Source organism: Macrobrachium rosenbergii, chromosome 44 (genome assembly GCF_040412425.1).
Source record: "Macrobrachium rosenbergii isolate ZJJX-2024 chromosome 44, ASM4041242v1, whole genome shotgun sequence".
In the NCBI taxonomy this organism is placed as follows: Eukaryota; Metazoa; Arthropoda; class Malacostraca; order Decapoda; family Palaemonidae; genus Macrobrachium; species Macrobrachium rosenbergii.
The window spans coordinates 20,278,004-20,298,003 of record NC_089784.1 but is presented as its reverse complement, the minus strand read 5'-3'; the positions used below and the strand labels follow the sequence as shown (position 1 = coordinate 20,298,003).

General features: G+C 34.8%; 2 protein-coding genes across 4 annotated transcripts in view; one reads left to right on the top strand and one right to left on the bottom strand.

Annotated features, from left to right (window-relative positions):
- Plod (procollagen lysyl hydroxylase) overlaps nucleotides 1–20,000 on the top strand; it is a 106,095-nt gene that overhangs the window by 15,028 nt on the left and 71,067 nt on the right. The window lies entirely within an intron of this gene.
- The window catches only part of Gbeta76C (guanine nucleotide-binding protein subunit beta-2), a 79,868-nt gene that overhangs the window by 50,317 nt on the left and 9,551 nt on the right, over nucleotides 1–20,000 (bottom strand). The window contains exon 2 of the mRNA XM_067087883.1: nucleotides 8,005–8,084. Within this exon, the coding sequence (XP_066943984.1) occupies nucleotides 8,005–8,073 (69 nt within the window). The 5' untranslated portion in view covers nucleotides 8,074–8,084. The remainder of the gene's footprint in view (nucleotides 1–8,004; nucleotides 8,085–20,000) is intronic.

The window sequence follows — 20,000 nt, the reverse complement described above, 5'->3', positions numbered from 1 at the left end:
TTATTATTATTATTATTATTATTATTATTATTATTATTATTATTATTATTATTATTATTATTATTGGTCGCAAGAGCACCAGCAGTAGCTTTATTTTTAATGTTGGTCGCAACAGCATTGGCAATGGCATTATTATTATTATTATTATTATTATTATTATTATTATTATTATTATTATTATTATTATTATTGGTCGCAACAGTACCAGGAGTAGCATTATTATTACTGTTTGTTGAAACAGCATTGGTAATGGAATTATTATTATTATTATTATTATTATTATTATTATTATTATTATTATTATTTTTGGGGGATCTTTCACAGTCATCCTATTCGACCGGGTAGTTATTATTATTATTATTATTGATCACCAAACCACCAGCAACAGCACTATCATAACAGCCTTTGACAGCAGCATATCACTACTGGCCTACAAAACAAAAACAAAACCCAAAGCGACATTTCGTAGGAACTCGGAAAGGCGGGGGCGGGGTGGGGGGGGGGCGACGAAACGACAGTTAAAAGAATCCGATAAAAGGCCCACATACGGAAAGAAGGAATGACATTTAAGTATGAATATTCACAATGACTTCCAGATCTACATCTCAAAAGGATATCGTACGAGTTTGCAGGCTTTGCAATTCAGATGAAAAAAGATACAAAAACAACGACCATTCCGATGGCAACTGGAAGAGAGTGTCTTCGGAAATCTAAATGTTTTTCAGCTGCCTGTCGAATTGGAGAGCTCTTCGCGTAAGCGAAAGTTTTGCGGAGGGCGTAGTAAAGAATACATAGTGTAGGATAAATCAGGAATGGTGCTGGAAAGAATATATAGTGTAGGATAAATCCTACGCTATTTATTCTTATGCCAAGAATGGCGTAGGAAAGAATACATGGTGTAGGATAAATCAGGAATGGTACTGGAAAGAATATATAGTGTAGGATAAATCCTACGCTATGTATTCGAATGCCAAGAATGGCACAGGAAAGAATGCATAGCGTAGGATAAATCAGGAATGGTACTGGAAATAATATATAGTGTAGGATAAATCCTACCCTATGTATTCTTAGGAAAGATACATGGTGTAGGATAAATCAGGAATGGTATTGGAAAGAATACATAGTGTAGGATAAATCAAGAATGGCATAGGAAAGAATACATAGTGTAAGATAAATCAGGAATGGCATAGAAAAGAATACATGGTGTAGGATAAATCATGAATGACACAGGAAAGAATACATAGTGTAGCATAAATCATGAATGGCATAGGAAAGAATACATAGTGTAGCATAAATCATGAATGGCATAGGAAAGAATACATAGTGTAGCATAAATCATGAATGGCATAGCAAAGAATACATAGTGTAGCATAAATCATGAATGGCATAGGAAAGAATACATAGTGTAGCATAAATCATGAATGGCATAGGAAAGAATACAGTGTAGCATAAATCATGAATGGCATAGGAAAGAATACATAGTGTAGCATAAATCATGAATGGCATAGGAAAGAATACAGTGTAGCATAAATCATGAATGGCATAGGAAAGAATACATGGTATGCGATAAATTATGAATGGCATAGGAAAGAGTACATAGCGTAGGATAAATCATGAATGGCACAGGAAGAAATACATAGTGTAGGATAAATCATGAATGACATAGGAAAGAACACATAGTGTAGGATAAATCATGAATGGCACAGGAAGGAATACATAGTGTAGGATAAATCATGAATGGCATAGGAAAGAGTACATGGCGTAGGATAAATCATGAATGGCATAGGGAAGAATACATGGTGTACGATAAGTTATGAATGGCACATACATGGTGTAGGATAAATCATGAATGGCACAGGAAAGAACACATAGTGTACGATAAATTATGAATGGCCCAGGAAAGAATACATAGTGTAGGATAAATCATGAATGGCATAGGGAAGAATACATTGTGTATGATAAATTATGAATGGCATAGGAAAGCATACATGGTGAAGGATAAATCAGAAATGGCATCGGAAAGAATACACGGTGTACCACAAGTCATGAATGGCATAAGAAAGAATACATGGTGTAGGATAAATCATTAATGGCATAGCAAAGAATAAATAGCGTAGGAGAAATCAGGAATGGCAGAGAAGAGAATAAACCGGGAAGAGCTAAAATTGAGAATAAGTCAGGGTATGCATGATAAGAACAGAACAGGAAGACTAAATCAGGGTGTCATATAAAGAATACGGTACATCAGGAAGGACAGAGTAAAGAAAAAATCAGGGCAGGCCTAGTGAAGAGTAAATCAGGTGGGCCATAGTGAGAAATGAGTCAAGAAGTACATAGTAAAGAATAAATCAGGGCAGGCCTAGTACAGAATAAATCAGGAAGGCCATAGTGAAGAATAAATCAGGAAGTGCAAAATAAGGAATAAATCAGGGTGACCATAGTAACGAATAGAGGGCCATTGTACGGAATAAATCGGCAAAGGAACAGTAAAGAATGAATTATGATGAGCATAGTGAGGAATAAATCAGGAAGAACAGTGCGAAGAAGAATCAATAGACGCACAGTAGAGAATAAATAGGAAGGCAGAGAAAAGAATAAATCAGGAAGGCAGAGTGAAGAATGAACCAGGAAGAAGGCAGCGCAGAATCCATCAGGAAGAAGCGGAAAAGAAACAAGGATCAAATACCATCACAAATTTCAGGTAATGAACAAAGGAACGGTAGACCACAGCCTTATTCGAGCTATGCATTATTATGCAAATTGAGCAGAAAGGCCTTGAAGAAAGCATTTTCCTATCCAGCATTGTCTCTGCTTTCGAAGACAAACACGGAAATAGGCGAAAGCTGAAAAGATTATGACAGTCAGTCTTAATGGCCTTACTATCAAACATCAGAAATGTCTTTTTAATAAAGTCTTAATGGCCTTACTATCAAACATCAGAAATGTCTTTTTAATAAAGTCTTAATGGCCTTACTATCAAACACCAGAAATATCTTTTGAATAAAGCCTTAATGGCCTTACTATCAAGCATCAGAAACATCTTTTGAATAAAACATGTCTTCGTGAAACGGGCGAAATGACTGACAGAACTGTCCATTTAAATAAACAAAATTTCCCACAGTCGATTCTCCTTGCATGGCTACTTATTATGATGCTGCATTTTAGCAAGGTCGTAACATGAACAAACTTGGTAAGGTCACTCCTCATATGTTAAATAACAGAAAATTAGAGGATAGAACAGCTGGTTACCCCTCAATGTATCAGCATGTTGTTAGCGCACAGACACAGACACACACACACACACACACACACACATATATATATATATATACACAGTATATAGATATAAATTATATATATATATATATATATATATATATATATATATATATATATATATATATATATATATATATGTATATATACACATATATATTTATATGTAGGTATATATACATGTATATATATTACACACATATATATATAAATATACATACATATATATACATATTGTATATATATGTCTGAGTGTGTTTATGTGTGTATAGATATATGTATATGCATGTATGCCATTATTGTTGGTCTCCAAGTTCATAAAGATTTTATTGGCATTTATCTTGCCCCTAATGCTTCAAAACCGTATTAACGAAGGGTCAACATAAGTCCCTGAGTATTAATTTAAAAACGAAACCTATGAACTATAGCAAGTCTACAGTAAAAGCTGTCATGCCTAGTACCTGCCTGCACTCAAAGGTGCCCTCTGTATCAGCAGAAAACTGAAAGATTTTATAACAAAGTACAAAAAAAAAAAAAAAATTATATCCCTGTCATGGTACTCTTAGAGTCGCTTGGCTACCAAATACGCGGCGACTTTTGGCAGTACCAATTATCGTAATTGACTTTCACTTAGTCGATCTCTCATTAGCACCAGGTTTAGGACAGAGAATCACAATGCCAGTCCTGTTTCAGGTATTCAGAAAAACTTTCATTTCTGAGCAATTTGCAGCAAATAACAGGCCATTTGGAACTTTTCGGTAACTGTTTTGTGGAAAAACAAGGGAGAAAAGTACGTACGATCCTCTCTAGCCCTTTAAACACCAGCGTCAAGGAGATGTTGAATTAAAAATACTGGAACGGAAACGTTGTCAAGTTAGCTCCATCGTTTGGTGAAAGGTTGCAGTCTTGGGTTCCTGTCACTCCTGTGAACCCTTAAAGACTTTGCAAATTGTTTTCTTGTCCGGTCAGAATTACGGGCTGCTCTAGGAGCAAGACAATGTGCTGGCATATATAATAATAATAATAATAATAATAATAATAATATAGACAACTTGAAACAATAACTGCAACAAGTAAGTAAATGAAACATCAAGATCAGCTAAATGCAATGAAGTTAAAAAATATCCTAAAATGGGAAGATTTCATGAAAAGTTATTTGTAGAATTATTGCTTCATTATCATGCTGTATTGCTTTTTAAGCGGACCAGACACTTCGCAAACAACTGTTTTGGATCAATTGACAGTTTACTCAACTTACGTCTTAAGAATCATCTTACTTCACTCACATTCAAGAAAGTGTTCTTCCTCTTTAGATCTGTAAAGAATTTCAGTCAGGTGGTAAATTCGCTATTACCTAATACGGAAAAAGGCTCAAAACACAATTGCATTTTACTTAGCACGTCATATTTGCGAGGCCATTCTGTGTCGCGAAGTCACCTGCATAAACAGCGATATATTAATGGATATTAGTCAGTTCGTTCTTTTATCTGTTGGAATTTTCATCGGTGATTTTTCTTGATTCTTTTATGTGGAAAACTGTATTATTATTATTATTATTATTATTATTATTATTATTATTATTATTATTATTATTATTATTATTATTATTATTAATTAAAAGTCCTTCGATTGCAGTTAGGTTTAAAACTAGTAACTCGGTTATACATTACATGTTATTTGATTGATATTCTAGAAACCAAAATTCTGTTTACTTTTTCCCCAGCAACATCGAGATTCCTAGAGAATCACCATTGAATAATCTGTTAATTACTAATTTTGCTGTTTCTCTCATGTTTCTATTGTACAGCCTCTCTCTACTCTCCCACGAAAAAAACAGATGAGAGAGAGAGAGAGAGAGAGAGAGAGAGAGAGAGAGAGAGAGAGAGAGAGAGAGAGAGACTCTCGTACACACAGAAGGAGAGACATAGTAACAGAGAGAAAGAGAGGAGAGAGAGAGAGAGAGACGGAGGGTGGGGGTGGGGGGGGATTGCGAATGAGCGACAAGACACGTACACTTGGTATTACTCGTCCCCAATGCGCAGGGCTTCCCTGTTAAGGAATGTAGACAAATTCCCCCACTAGTAAGGATTCCTCGCTACCTCTTGCCGTCACAGCGTAGCCTTTTCCGCCAGCCATCTCGCCAAGGTCCCCCACCCCCTTTCTACATTCCTCGAACTATACAAATGAGTATAGTAGGACTGTTTCGAACACATTGTGATTTACATGCCATTTTCATTTTTCTCTTTCTATCCCGTCCCCCTTCGCGTTATCTTGTTTTATTTTCCGTTGCATACCGTAGTTAAGTTCAATATTAAGTTAAAACTGGCCGCGCCGGCAGTACGGTAGCGTGGTTACCATAGCCCATTTATATGGCCTCTTAGATTTTTTTTTTCACATCCGGATGGCTTTGGTAGTTTCCAGGAATCAGAGGAACTCAACAAGGCTCATAATAATACCTTTTCCGGATCAACACTACAGAAAAGGCGATATGTTGAGGGACCTTAGACCCCTTGTTTGAGAAGAGTTCTAAGAAATGAAATAGTAGGGCAAAGAGATTTTGTGACTGGTTTACCCTGTATCAGATGAGGCAATGCATTCCTCGTTCCTGGGCACGTTTTAAGAAAGAATGAATCTATTAAAAAAGAATCACGAAGTCAACTTGAGATCTTAGACCCCTTTTTGGGGCGAAGTTCTGAGAATGCAGTGATAAGGAAAAGAGCTACTGTATCTGGTTTCATTTATATCCTGGACACATTTTAAGGAAGAGTGAGTCTATTAAAAAAGAAAGAATTACGAACTCATCGTCGAATATACCTTCTCGCAACAGCTGTTGTCTGTTGAGGGAACCCATTTCAGTTTGGAGAAATGCGTCGAGTTTTCACCGTGACTCGGGGAATCTTAATACTTTCAGTGAGAAAGTGCACTCTTGATAAATGCTTTCGAGATTTTGCCAGCAGGAGACAGTTTGGATTTCTCCCTTCTTCTCTGTGAGATTCTCTGTAAGATAATTTTTTGCATTAATGTTCCGTTCTCTCTCTAAGTTTTTAGTTTTCTGTAAAAGAAAACTGTAGTGCCGGCTTTGTCTGTCCGCCCGCACTTTAGCCTGTCCGCACTTTTTTCTGTCCGCCCTCAGATCTTAAAAGCTACTGAGGCTAGAGGGCTGCAAATTGATATGTTGATCATCCACCCTCCAATCATCAAGCATGCCAAATTGCAGCCCTCTAGCCTCAGTAGTTTTCATTTTATGTAAGGTTAAAGTTAGCCCTAATCGTGCTTCTGGCAACGATATAGGATAAGTCACCACCGGGCAATGGTTAAAGTTTCATTGGCCGCGGCTCATACAGCATTACACCGAGACCACCGAAAGATAGTTCTATCTTCGCTGGCCTTGATTATACGATGTACAGAAAACTCGACTGCGCCGAAGAAACTTCGTCGCATTTTTTACATGTTTTCTTATGTATTAGGTTTCAGATATAAAATTTCATAAAATACCGTCTGTAATGAACTTATTTAACCGGCGATAATTGTCCATTATGCTTAAAAGCGTCAAGAAATTATTTCTGTTGTTTATTAACAGAGGAATTGAATTAAATTTTTGGACGTTTCTGCAATAAAAAATCTTGAAAAGTGTCTGGCAATGAACTCGATGTGGAAAGCAACCTAATTTGTGTAGCGGATTGGTTACTTATGCCTTATTCCTCCATTCAAAATTTATATTTCCTTTATCTCTTAACCAAGGTATCAGCTTCAATAACCTGTTTATCATTTCTCTGTCTTCATTGCTTTATGGATAGACATGAGCAATAGTAGCAAATATATTGATAGTAAGCGCATTCGCTAACGCTCATTCATGTAAAAAAGAAGTTCTGTGTTGTGTTCACTCCTGCGCTAAGTTAGCAACTTTCGCTCGTCCACCTTCCAAAGTAATTCACCGTTGAAACATTCTCGTAGGGGGTTAGTGCTGTCCTGTCTCCTGTCGGTGCACCTCACTTGGTAAACCCGCTTTTTAGCCTTTAACTCTACCTCCGTTCCCACTTTCTTTCTTCTATCTTGCTGTCCACCCTCTCCAACTCCTTGTTTCCACTGTCTTACGCGCTGAATGGCTGAAAGTACCTTAGTGTTTGGCTTTTTAGTCAAATTTTCACAAATCAAACCAACATGTCGTATGTAGTACAAAACAGAAAAGTTCAGAGTAACAATGAGTAAAGTCCAGAATCCACATTAACTCGAGTATGTTATCTTTATGGCCTGTGCAGTTAACAATTACTTGACATGCATCAGGAAAAGTCCTCTACCTCCTTAGCGCTTCTTACCTTGATAAAAAATAAATACATCTTAGTTTAACCAGACCACTGAGCTGATTGACAGCTCTCCTAGGGCTGGCCCGAAGGATTAGATTTATTTTACGTGGCTAAGAACCGACTGGTTACCTAGCAACGGGATCTACAGCTTATTGTGGAATCCGAACCACATCATGACGAGAAATGAATTTCTATCACCAGAAATAAATTCCTCTAATTCTTCATTGGCCGGTCGGCCAACAGCGTGCTAGCCGAGAGCTCTACTCATCCCTCCAATGAAGAACTGCTTCTTACCTTGAAATTCAGTTGCTTATTTAGACTATCATTACAGTTGATGGAAATGGACACCAGTAAAAAGGAATTAAAACGAAAGGTGAACTACTCATCATTTGAGTTTCTGAGGCTTTGAAATCTCGTTCCTTACCTGCACCTTAGCGATGGCATCTTGAAGCTCCTTCTTGAGCTTTTCCACCTCTGGGTCCTTGGGAGGCATTTTGGGTAATTCTGTAAAAGAACGAAAACACAAAAGTTGAAACAAAACTGAAAATTAAAATAGAGAAGTTAGCAGTTCAAAAAAAGGAAGGAAAGTGGGACAACAATGAATTTAAGAAAACGTGGTCGAGGATGGAAAGAATTCGTAATGTTTTGTAAAAGTTGACTGACACAGTTTAAAAAAAAAAGTTTTAATTATTATAGGTAAACTATTCCTTTCAGAAAGATACACAGATTTACATGCATAGCTTCCTCCGCGGAATAACGTCGTGATATAGAATATAGAGAGCATATTGCCACGAGGAAAGCGGAACAACGGAATGCAAGATTTATCGTCCATACTGTCAAATATCCTAAAGCATACTTGATAATGCCTTAGAATAAGGGTAACAGATTTTGCACTTCTGTTGTTTTAATTTCCTTGTGATCATCTACTCTGTTGATACATACAGTACATATGCACACATACATATACATATATATATATATATATATATATATATATATATATATATATATATATATATATATATATATATATATATATATATGTGTGTGTGTGTGTGTGCCTGTATGTGTCTATGTAATATGTGTGTGTGCACATGATCGTACATGGTTGTGCACGAGAGTAATAGATATACTATCTTTAACAACTCAATACGCCGACAATTCAATCAACACAAGGCGCTTTTGCCTTTGTGGAAGTCAGCAGTAAAAGCTGGCGTCATTGTATTAGTAAGTGCCAGTACCAATCGTACACTGAAGAATGAAGATGAAAAAAGTTATCCATTTTAAGAGAGTAATTGCTAGCCACTGCCGGCGTCGATCACCAAAGACGTCGCGACGCCAGAAAACAAACGGTTAAATACATTATTCTCTCACTTTTTTTTCTCGAGTCTCACAGTAACTTAATATCAGATCATCAAGTCCTTAATGCTTCCTATAGTCTAGTGTATTATTATTGTCATTTTAATTTTTGAGCTGACGGTAAATTTCCGCAACCGATATCATCGTGATGGGCAGAAGGTGATAACGGTCGGCTAATCTTATGCAAGATGCTATGGGTTTTAACAGTTCATGTCCGAATAAGAAACTATATTCAAACACACATACACACACACACACACACACACACACACACACACATATATATATATATATATATATATATATATATATATATATATAGAGAGAGAGAGAGAGAGAGAGAGAGAGAGAGAGAGAGAGAGAGAAACGATTTTGATCAAGAGTCAAATGCCTAAGCTTGATTAACCTCTGTAATTTATCCTACTATTTTCGTTTTTCATAATTTATAATTTCATTTATCTGTGTTTGTTTGCATAACCTCTCGCACACAAAACTGAGCTTATACTAATCACATTATTAATATTTTATTTCTGCATAGAAAGTGTTATTTTTTTTCGTATTGTTACAGAATACAAATGGATTTCATATTATAGCAATGGTTTGCCGAATGAAAATACCTAGGTATGTTATAAAATCAAATTTTCTAAGTTCACAAAATCTATAAAGGTCCACAAATGTATTTTAAATTTGAAATGCTTCAACATACAAGGATTACAAATTATTTTCTTCTAATGAACCTATTACCACAGACCATACCTCGTTAGCGAACCTGAAAATCATGAAATTTGTTATTTACAATTATTTTAATAGCGATGTTCAGAACGGTGAAAAGGATCTTTGAAATAAATAAATTTATCTATATTTCTTTCCCCTAACAAAATAAAAATGATGTTTTTAGTATTTCTGAGGGCATGTGCGCCTCTATGTCCCATGGCAAAATCGAAATCTTTTTCGTAACTGTGACCTCATGATAATATTATCGCGAAAGTTAACACGGACGATTTAAGAAGCTAATCCTTGAGAATCAAAACGTGCCCAGAGAACGTACCCAGCAGCGAGATAAGAGAAATAGAATTTCTGAGAAATATGCGTTGTGTAAACGATGTACTTGTAGATAGCCTACCAGCGTTCAAGCAGAATTTTATTAACAATCCAGTAATATGCCAAAATGTGACCTACTTTTTTTTCATGTCTTACCTTTAACATATGGAACAGCAGAGCAGACTCTCTCTCTCTCTCTCTCTCTCTCTCTCTCTCTCTCTCTCTCTCTCTTCATGTCTTACCTTCAACAGCTGTGGATCAGAATAGGCAGATGTGACAAGCGGAGTTCCTCAGGGTTCTGTCCTTAGCCCGCTCTTGTTTTTGATTTACATTAATGACATTGATGTAGGCTTAACTAGCAGGATAGCCAGATTTGCAGATGACACCAAACTAGGTGTAAATGCAGCAGGCCCAGATGCAGTGGAAAGTTTAAGAAATGATCTAAGGAAAATAGGAGAGAGATCAAAAAGATGGCAAATGCCTTTTAACTTGGATAAGTGTAAAGTGTTACAAATAGGAACAAACAACCCTCATTCCAACTATATGCTGCTTGGGAATGACATAAATAGTGTAGAACAAGAAGAGGACCTTAGAGTCATTATTACCAAGGTCTTAAAATCCACAAAAGAGTGCATAAAAGCTGAAGAGAAGGCACAGAAACTAGTGGGATACATAAAGAGGAAGTTCAAATACAGAAATAAGGAATCGGTGCTGCAGCTCTACACATCCAGTTAGACCTCATCTTGAATATGCAGTACAGTTTTGGTCACCAACACTAAAAAAGGACATAAATAGATTAGAAGGGGTACAAGGAAGAGACACAAAGTTAATTTCATCCATCTGGCAAATAGGTTACCAAAGACGACTAGAGAGCCTGAACATGTATGGCTTAGAAACACGACGATTGCGAGGACAACTCATAGAAACATTCAAAATACTTAAAGGCATAACAAAAGTAGACAGTAACCTCTTCACATTAAACGAAAACCACACAACAAATAATGGATGGAAACTAGAACTGAAGAGATACAACATATCTCATTGTGGGAACTTCTTCACATACAAGATATGTGACTCATGGAATAAACTGCCACCAAAAGTTGTCAACAGCAGCAGTGTGGAAGAGTTTAAAAGGAAGCTAGACAAAATTATTAGAACGTTGTGAATGAACAGTAAAACCTGCTCCTAGAGATATGTGAGCACTTGATGTCTCCTCGGATGGACTGATAAGTCTTTGAGACATCATAATCCTTGTAACTCCTTGTAACTCTCTCTCTCTTCATGTCTCACCTTCAACAGCTATGGATCAGCAGACTCTCTCTCTCTCTCTCTCTCTCTCTCTCTCTCTCTCTCTCTCTCTCTCTCTCTCTCTCTCTTCATGTCTTAACTTCAACAGCTATGGATCAGCAGACTCTCTCTCTCTCTCTCTCTCTCTCTCTCTCTCTCTCTCTCTCTCTCTCTCTCTCTTTTAGATGGGGTTGGAGCTTAAAGGGAAGATCTTGCCACTTGTCAACAAGTTTCTAGAGGTGGGATTGCTAGCCATTGACCTTACCTTGACTCTTAACGACCCTGGTACCCATTCACAGTTGGGTCAACTTGTGGCCAGTACACAGGGATCAAACCGTGGACCTTGCTGAATTGCTAATGTGAGTCCAGTGGTCCACTTCTGAGCTAACTAATTAATTATTAGTTTTCTCGCCATGCTCGTATATGTCACGAGACTCCATATAAAGGACTCTCATTAACTGATGGTTTTTGGGATGAAGTGATCATTTGACATTAACTTTTACACGAATAGAATCTATATGACCCTTTTCCCTAAACCTACAATCCATTCTCATAGATATTGATATTTTGCTGAATGATACATTTTCCCTATTTTCTTCATATGATTTCAAGAAATCTTTTATAGTGCAAACCTTTGTTTCTACCATTATGAGGGATCCGTTCGTGATACTCCTTTCTTTCTTTACTAGTAAAGTCACGTGGTTTGGCGATTCAAATCTACCTTAGAGACATTTTTCCTTAGGCCTGGTCTTGAGAAACCGTCGATTGAATTTCTAGAGGAAACAGAGTAACTAGAACTGCTGAATTCCACCACCGCTTCCGTAGCCATTTTTAGAAGTGGACGACCTCTTTACTCATAACTTATACCTTTCCCGGATATTAAAAGGAATGCATCGCTCGAGGTAAAGACGCTGAAGTCTGTGTTCTTAAAGTGCATTCGAAATTCGACGAGAAATGCCATTCTTTACTTTGACATTTCAAAATGGAAATTACCTGGCTCTCCGCCCCTCTACTTCCTCCTTGGCTTTTACCGTCATGTCTTGCTGCAGGTAATGTAGGAAAGCTTTTACTGAGAGAAAGTTCTTATTTTGACAGTTGCGCCGTGAGTCAATGAGGTGAGATCTTGTTCAAAACGATCTTACGCCTGACGGATCTAGATTTTTTTTTTTTTTTTTTTTTCTTTCGGTTCCATAATAAATTGTTTGATGTGGCTGTGGTGATGGATTTCCATTGTTTTTTAAATTGCTTTTGAGTGATTCGCTGGAATTTTGAGTTTGCCTAAAACTTAATCTTCTGTAACTTTCATCATGAAAAAGAATGGTTTTTAAATGCTTTCAATAAATTCGATAAATTTCTTCTATTTAACTATTTTCTTCTTTCCTCTTTCTCTGTCTTATTCACTGCTACTTTATTCGAGTTTCATTATTATTATTATTATTATTATTATTATTATTATTATTATTATTATTATTATTATTATTATTATTATTATTCGTTATTGTTAACATATAATGTACGTTAACCTAATTGCTTTTACTCGAATTTAACAAAACTGCAGGAAACATTTCATGTAAACTTCGTTTTAAAACACTGCATCAGTTCTCTCTCTTCTCTCTCTCTCTCTCTCTCTCTCTCTCTCTCTCTCTCTCTCTCTCTCTCAGTACCGTAGTCCTTGTACGAGATACCACAAAAGTGATTTACTCAATTTTATCTGCGGGAAACAAACAGTTGCAATATCAATCATGAGACATAAAAGACAGTAGACAGGAGACAGACGAAATACGAGAGTTCGAAATCACCAAACTTGGTTTCGTGAAAGGCAACAGTAATATGGACTCAACACATACGCAAGAAGGTTCAAGGAGAAATTTCCAGAAGAAACCAGAGTGATTTTAAAGTAAGACACGACGGTTCCTAGGAAAGTCGTGCCTCAAGGGCCGAAGGAAAAAAAAAAGGTATACAAAAGACTGATCAGAATGATGCACGAGATCTATAGAAAGCCATAAACCAAGGCCAGAACATCATTTGATGATAAAGAATGGCTTGATATGAAAAGGCATAAAGTACGATTTCACGTTGCTTCGAGACGTCACGTCTCTTGTTCGTTTTCCACACCGGAGAGGAGACGTGATGTGGTAATATACTCGTTTCATCGGAATCGTGGCTCTCGCATTCATAACATTTCGACATTGGGCTTCTGACAGAATGACTTGATGTTGAAATGGGCACACACTAGGGATTAGAACTGTGCTAGAACCCATCTGTCATAGGGATGGATTTTCTAAGCCGAAACTGTAAGGCTCATATGGTCGACGGAAATACTTTATGAAGACGATTTTATTAAAACGAAAAACTTAGAGGAATGACTGCAAAATGGAATTTACGCATATCAGTGCAGGGGTGGATTTTCAAAGCAGAAGCTGTAAGACCCATGTGGAAATACTTTATGCAGACGATTTTCTTAAAATGAAAAACTTGGAGGAATGACTACAAAAGTGAATTTAGGCATATCAGTGAACGTATGCAAATGGAAGAACTCGTGAATTCAAGAAAACATAAGAGAAGAAGCCCCATTAGGCCAGTTATAACCAATAGCTAGCTTCGAAGGTGCAGTAGAAGAAGAGTGTCTTCAATTAAAAGGAGACATGTCTGGGAGCCACTGCGTAAAAAAAAAATAAATAAATAAATAGATAGCTCAAACTTGAGGGTTACAAAAACGTCATATCGAGAGTGTTGACTTACGAGGCAGGAGTATTTTTTTTTTTTTTTTTTTTAGGGAAGAAAGCTGTTGGACAAGTCAGAGATGGTGATATTGTAGTCTCATAATTTTTTAGTCCCCTAAATAGGCCTATCGAGGATTTCTATCTTAACCTTATACCTTGACCTGAATAACAAAAAAAAAAAAACCTGTTTTAGTCTCTAACCCTCTCTGCTCAAGAAATGAATGTCATTCAGTGTCAGCTTCATCAATAAAGGTTGAAAAATTGTTTAAAATGAAAAAAAATATGTCTGTGTTTCCTTTTTGGGACTTATTTAATCATAGCATTTCATTATTTGAAGTTATGTCGCTGATATGTATTCACAAATACTTCATCTGTTTTTGTAAGATAAACCGTAAAGTAAATTTGGAGTTTCTTTTGGCTAAGAAATAATTCAATACCTACATTAACCTGAATGAAACCTGGAGGTTATCTTTTGCAAAGGTGCAGATGTAAAGAATATATATATGTTATCTTTTGCATATATATATATATATAAAGAATATATATATATATATATATATATATATGAATATATATACATACATATATATATATATATATATATGAATATATATATATATATATATATATATACACGTGTGTGTGTGTGTGTAATGTATGTATGTATGTATATACATATAGATATGTGTATGTATGTGACTTGGAATCCATCATTAATAACAGTGGTACAATGATTTTTAACGAAAGGATAAATATGTGACACGATAAATGTTGTCTTTCAAGAAAATCTTTAATTATATCATCTCCCTTAATAATATGAAATTATTCTCAGAGGGCTTCATGATAAAACCTCAAAACTAGGAATTAAGCCTCTTATGCCAAATTGCTGAGTTTGCGGGTACCTTGAACCTTCCTCCAAAATATTACGAAAGGGTAAATGAAACTCATGAATCGTATGAAGCCTCAGATTTGTAGGGCCTATTAATTCTTCCCTAAATGCAGAAGGGAGTAAAGTATCCTAGATCTGTAAAGAATAATTGTCATATTTTATGAATATGCTTATAAGACTAGAAAGAAAGAGATAGAGAGACAGAGAGTTCACTGAACCCACGCCATAGAAAATTCTGGATAACACTGCTTAGGTCTGGCATGGTGAAGTAAATTAAAACCAAGTTCATTCTTAACAGAAAAGAAACGGCCAGAGCTGCCCAGAATGTCTTAAGTTGTCCGTTATAATTTTACAGACTTCCCCAGTGATTGATGCACGGTATTAAGTTAAAGACATCCACTTTAACGAAACTTATCACATAGCACGCGCACATACCAAAACATACACAAAAGCGCACAAACAAATTCATACAACACACACGCACATACACACAAAACCAGCTTTCCCAATCTGAACTTAAACTAGATGAGACTGGTATTCACTCACTGAGGAAGAAAGAGAGAGAGAGAGAGAGAGAGAGAGAGAGAGAGAGAGAGAGAGAGAGAGAGAGAGAGAGAGAGATGGGGAGGGGAAGGGGTTAAGAAAGAGAAGAGAGAAGGCACAAATTTGTTTTCTTAATAATCTTTAAATTTATGATAAAAAAATCAAAAGCCTTATATTCAAACGAATGCACAAGCTTCAGAGTGATGGCAATACCTATGTTATGCAAATGCTTGGGAAGTAAATACATGAAAGCAACTTATGATTAACTATTCATTATTAATCATGTGTTGGATAGTGTATAATAACCACATTACGTTGCAGCTTTTTCTTCGGTACTGTGATGTGTTTGGCAAGAACTCCAAAGTAATGCATGCTTTGAGATTTTTTTTTATTTGTTTAAGAATATGATTTATCTAATGTCATACAGGATCTTCTATTTTTTTAGAAACATATTAAAGAAAAGTACAGATGTAATCCAATGAAAGGATGGATTTTTAGGTAATATTTCACGAACTTATTGACTTCTTAAGTGTTCTAATAAAATGACTGATTTCATGGTACGATGGTTTTAAGGTTTATATAATGAAATAATGGGTTTCAAAGATTATTTCATGAAATAACTAGGTTTAAGAGTTTTTATTATGAAATTATGGTTTTCAAAAGTTATTTCATGAAATGACTGGGGTTTAAGAGTGATTCCGTGAAATTATTGGTTTTAAAGGTCCTAATAAAATTATTGTTTTAAGGGTTATTGCATGATTGACTGGTTGCAAGGGTTCTAATGAAATTATTGTTTTAAGGGTTGTTCATGATATGATTAGTTTTAAGGGTGTTAATGAAATCATTGTTTTAAGGGTTATTTCATGATATGATTGGTTTTAAGGGTTTTAATGAAATTATTGTTGTGAGGGTTATTCATGAAATGATTTGTTTTTAAGGGTTTTAAAGAAATGATTGCTGTAATGGTTATTCATGAAATGATTGGTTTTTAAGGGTTATAACATGAAATTATTGTTTTAAGGGTTATTTCATGATAAGATTGGTTGTAAAGGTTTTAATGAAATTATCTTTTTAAGGGTTATTTCATTATAAGATTGGTTTTAAGGGTTTCAATGCAATTATTGTTGTAAGGGCTATTCATGAAATGGATCGTTTTTTAAGGGTTATAACATGATATTGTTAGTTTTAAGAGTTACTTCATAATTTGTAGATTTTAAAGGTCATTCATAAAATAATCGAATTTGTAAAATTTATTTCATGAAATGATGGTTACAAGAATTATTTCATGATATGATGGTTTTCTAAGGGCTATTTATAAAATAATTCATTTTTTAGGACCATTTAATGAAATTTTGGGGTTTGAAGGTTATTTCATCAAATGTTAGTTTTGAAATTATGCTTTTAAGGACTATTTTGTAAAAATAATTGGATTTTAAAGATTTTTTTTTCATGCAATGACTCATTTTAAGGGTCATTTTATGAAAAAATTCTAATTTAAAGGTTATTTCGCGAAATGAAATAATGTTCTGAAAGGTTATTTCATGAAATGATCGATTTTCAAGGCTTATATAAAGAAATTATTGCTTCTCAGTCGTTGTCTCAAGAAACCTGTGATACTGTTACGCTTTCGAATGTTTATTGCCACAGTCGACTTTCAAGAGGAGCTCCTGTGGTCACTTTCTCCGAGTGTTACCTGATCAAGAATTCAGGAAATTTCTAAAGCAGGAAGTAGAAAAGTGATGGGATTTGTTTCTCTAAGCATTTATTAATTCTAAGGGATATGAGGAAATAAATTGCTCCATGCAGATGCTATATTCTCGATGTACCTGCCGATACCAGCGGTGTAGGCCAGAATTCACACTGTTCTTGAAATGATGAGTTGTACACAAATGTATGCATGCAAAGAACATAAATGTTGTTCGGTGCTGCTTCAAAATACTTTGTCGGCCTCAGTATGAACTGCATGGCATCTTGCATGTGCATGCAAATATATATACAGCATATATATGTATATATATATATATATATATATATATATATATATATATATATATATATATGTGTGTGTGTGTGTGTGTATATATATGTATGTATATATATATATATATATATATATACTGTATATACATATAGTGTATGCCTGACAAAAAAATATAGACCAATTCAAAGTTTAGATAAAAACTGAGGCTCTGCAAATAATGCCATCGACTTCAGTAGACATATATATATATATATATATATATATATATATATATATATATATATATATATATATATATATATATATATATATATATATATGTATTGAAGTCAATGGCATTATTTGCAGAGCCTACGTTTTTATCTAAACTTCGAATCGGTCTATAATTTTTTTTTCTCGTCAGACAAGCTTCTCAGGAATAAGGAAAAATTATTCACGTTTCTTTTTATTTACACACACACACACACACACACATATATATATGTGTGTGTGTGTGTGTGTGTGGGTGTGGGCATGCTCTTCCAAGCGCGTGTGGGTGCAGAGTTAAACCCTGGAAACTCTGGAAACTCCCAAGATCACAGCATACATTGTAGCCGAACCCTTGAACTTGAACTAACTGGTCTAGCAAGTAAAGCTAAATATAATTCTGACTGGGGTATTTCCCCTTTCCTTCTCGGATTCAGCATTCTTCTGGTCTCTGTGAACTGCGTTGTGGTTCTTGCGGCTTCTAGCAATTAAATCATAACGTCGCAGATTCATGAAGCCTGAGGGTAAGCTTAGAAAAAAAAAACCTGAGAATCTTCCTGCTTTGAAGGTGATTGCTCCAGCGTATTTCCCGGTCTCGTCTTTTTTTTTTTTTTTTTTTTTCTTGGTGCATCCGTGCATGCCTGCTCGGCATGGCAATCAGGGCATTCAACCCTGTTTACACTGGCCTTCTTTTGAAGGATAGACCTGTGGTCTCGATCGGCATGGCTAGTACCAAGTTTCATAACTGACCCAACGCATGAATTAGTTCCCATGTTTTTTTTACGTGTTTGGTGAATTAACCATTTCTATGTATTTGGTGAAAAAGTGTTTGGTTTAACAGTCATATATATATATATATATATATATATATATATATATATATATATATATATATATATATATATATATATATATATATATATATATATATGTGTGTGTGTGTGCATGTATGGATTTATATACATTTTCAATATATATATATATATATATATATATATATATATATATATATATATATATATATATATATATATATATATATATATATATATATGTACATGTATGGATGTACTGTATATACATTTCAAACATGTGGATTTAAGATTTCTGGAATTCCTTCTTTTAAGTATAGCCCTTGACTCTCCAAAATACCTAGTTCGATTCCCGGCCTACCGCCCACCAGCTGTGCATTTAAGAAAAATGTCATGTGTCTAGCAACCTCATCCTTAAGCAGGTTCCGATAACCGGAAGGCTGTACCTTTTGGGCGCCACCCTCACTAAGGAATGTAAAAGTGTATGGTAAAAATACGATAATAATCACAATGACATTTAATGCAATTTTATCATTCTTATTTTTCTAGAAGGGGTCAATGTTTTTGGTTTAGTTTATCTGTTCATATCTTTGTTTCTCTACTTTTTAGTTGTCTGTAAAAGAAAGCTACTGAGATGGTTATTTTAGTTTTCTGTAAAAGAAAACAATTGAGATGGATTTTTTAGTTTTCTGTAAAAGAAAACAATTCAGATGTCTATTTTAGTTTTCTGTAAAAGAAAACAATTGAGATGGATTTTTTAGTTTTCTGTAAAAGAAAACAATTGAGATAGCTATTATTTTAGTTTTCTGTAAAAGAAAACTATTGAGATGGATATTTTAGTTTTCTGTAAAAGAAAGCTATTGAGATGGCTATATTTTAGTATTTGTAAAAGAAAACAATTGAGATGGCTATATTAGTTTTGTGTAAAAGAAAACAATTGAGATGGCTGTATTAGTTTTGTGTAAAAGAAAACAATTGAGATGGCTATGTTAGTTTTGTGTAAAAGAAAACAATTAAGATGGCTATATTAGTTTTGTGTAAAAGAAAACAATTGAGATGGCTATTTTAGTTTTCTGTAAAAGAAAACAATTGAGATGGCTATTTTAGTTTTCTGTAAAAGAAAACTATTGAGATGGCTATCCTGGTATTCTGTAAAAGAAAGCTATTGAGATGGCTATATTTTAGTTTTGTGTAAAAGAAAATAATTGAGATGGCTATATTAGTTTTGTGTAAAAGAAAACAATTGAGATGGCTATATTTTAGTTTTGTGTAAAAGAAAACAATTGAGATGGCTATATTAGTTTTGTGTAAAAGAAAACAATTGAGATGGCTATATTAGTTTTGTGTAAAAGAAAACAATTGAGATGGCTATATTTTAGTTTTGTGTAAAAGAAAACAATTGAGATGGCTATATTAGTTTTGTGTAAAAGAAAACAATTAAGATGGCTATATTAGTTTTGTGTAAAAGAAAACAATTAAGATGGCTATATTAGTTTTGTGTAAAAGAAAACAATTGAGATGGCTATATTAGTTTTGTGT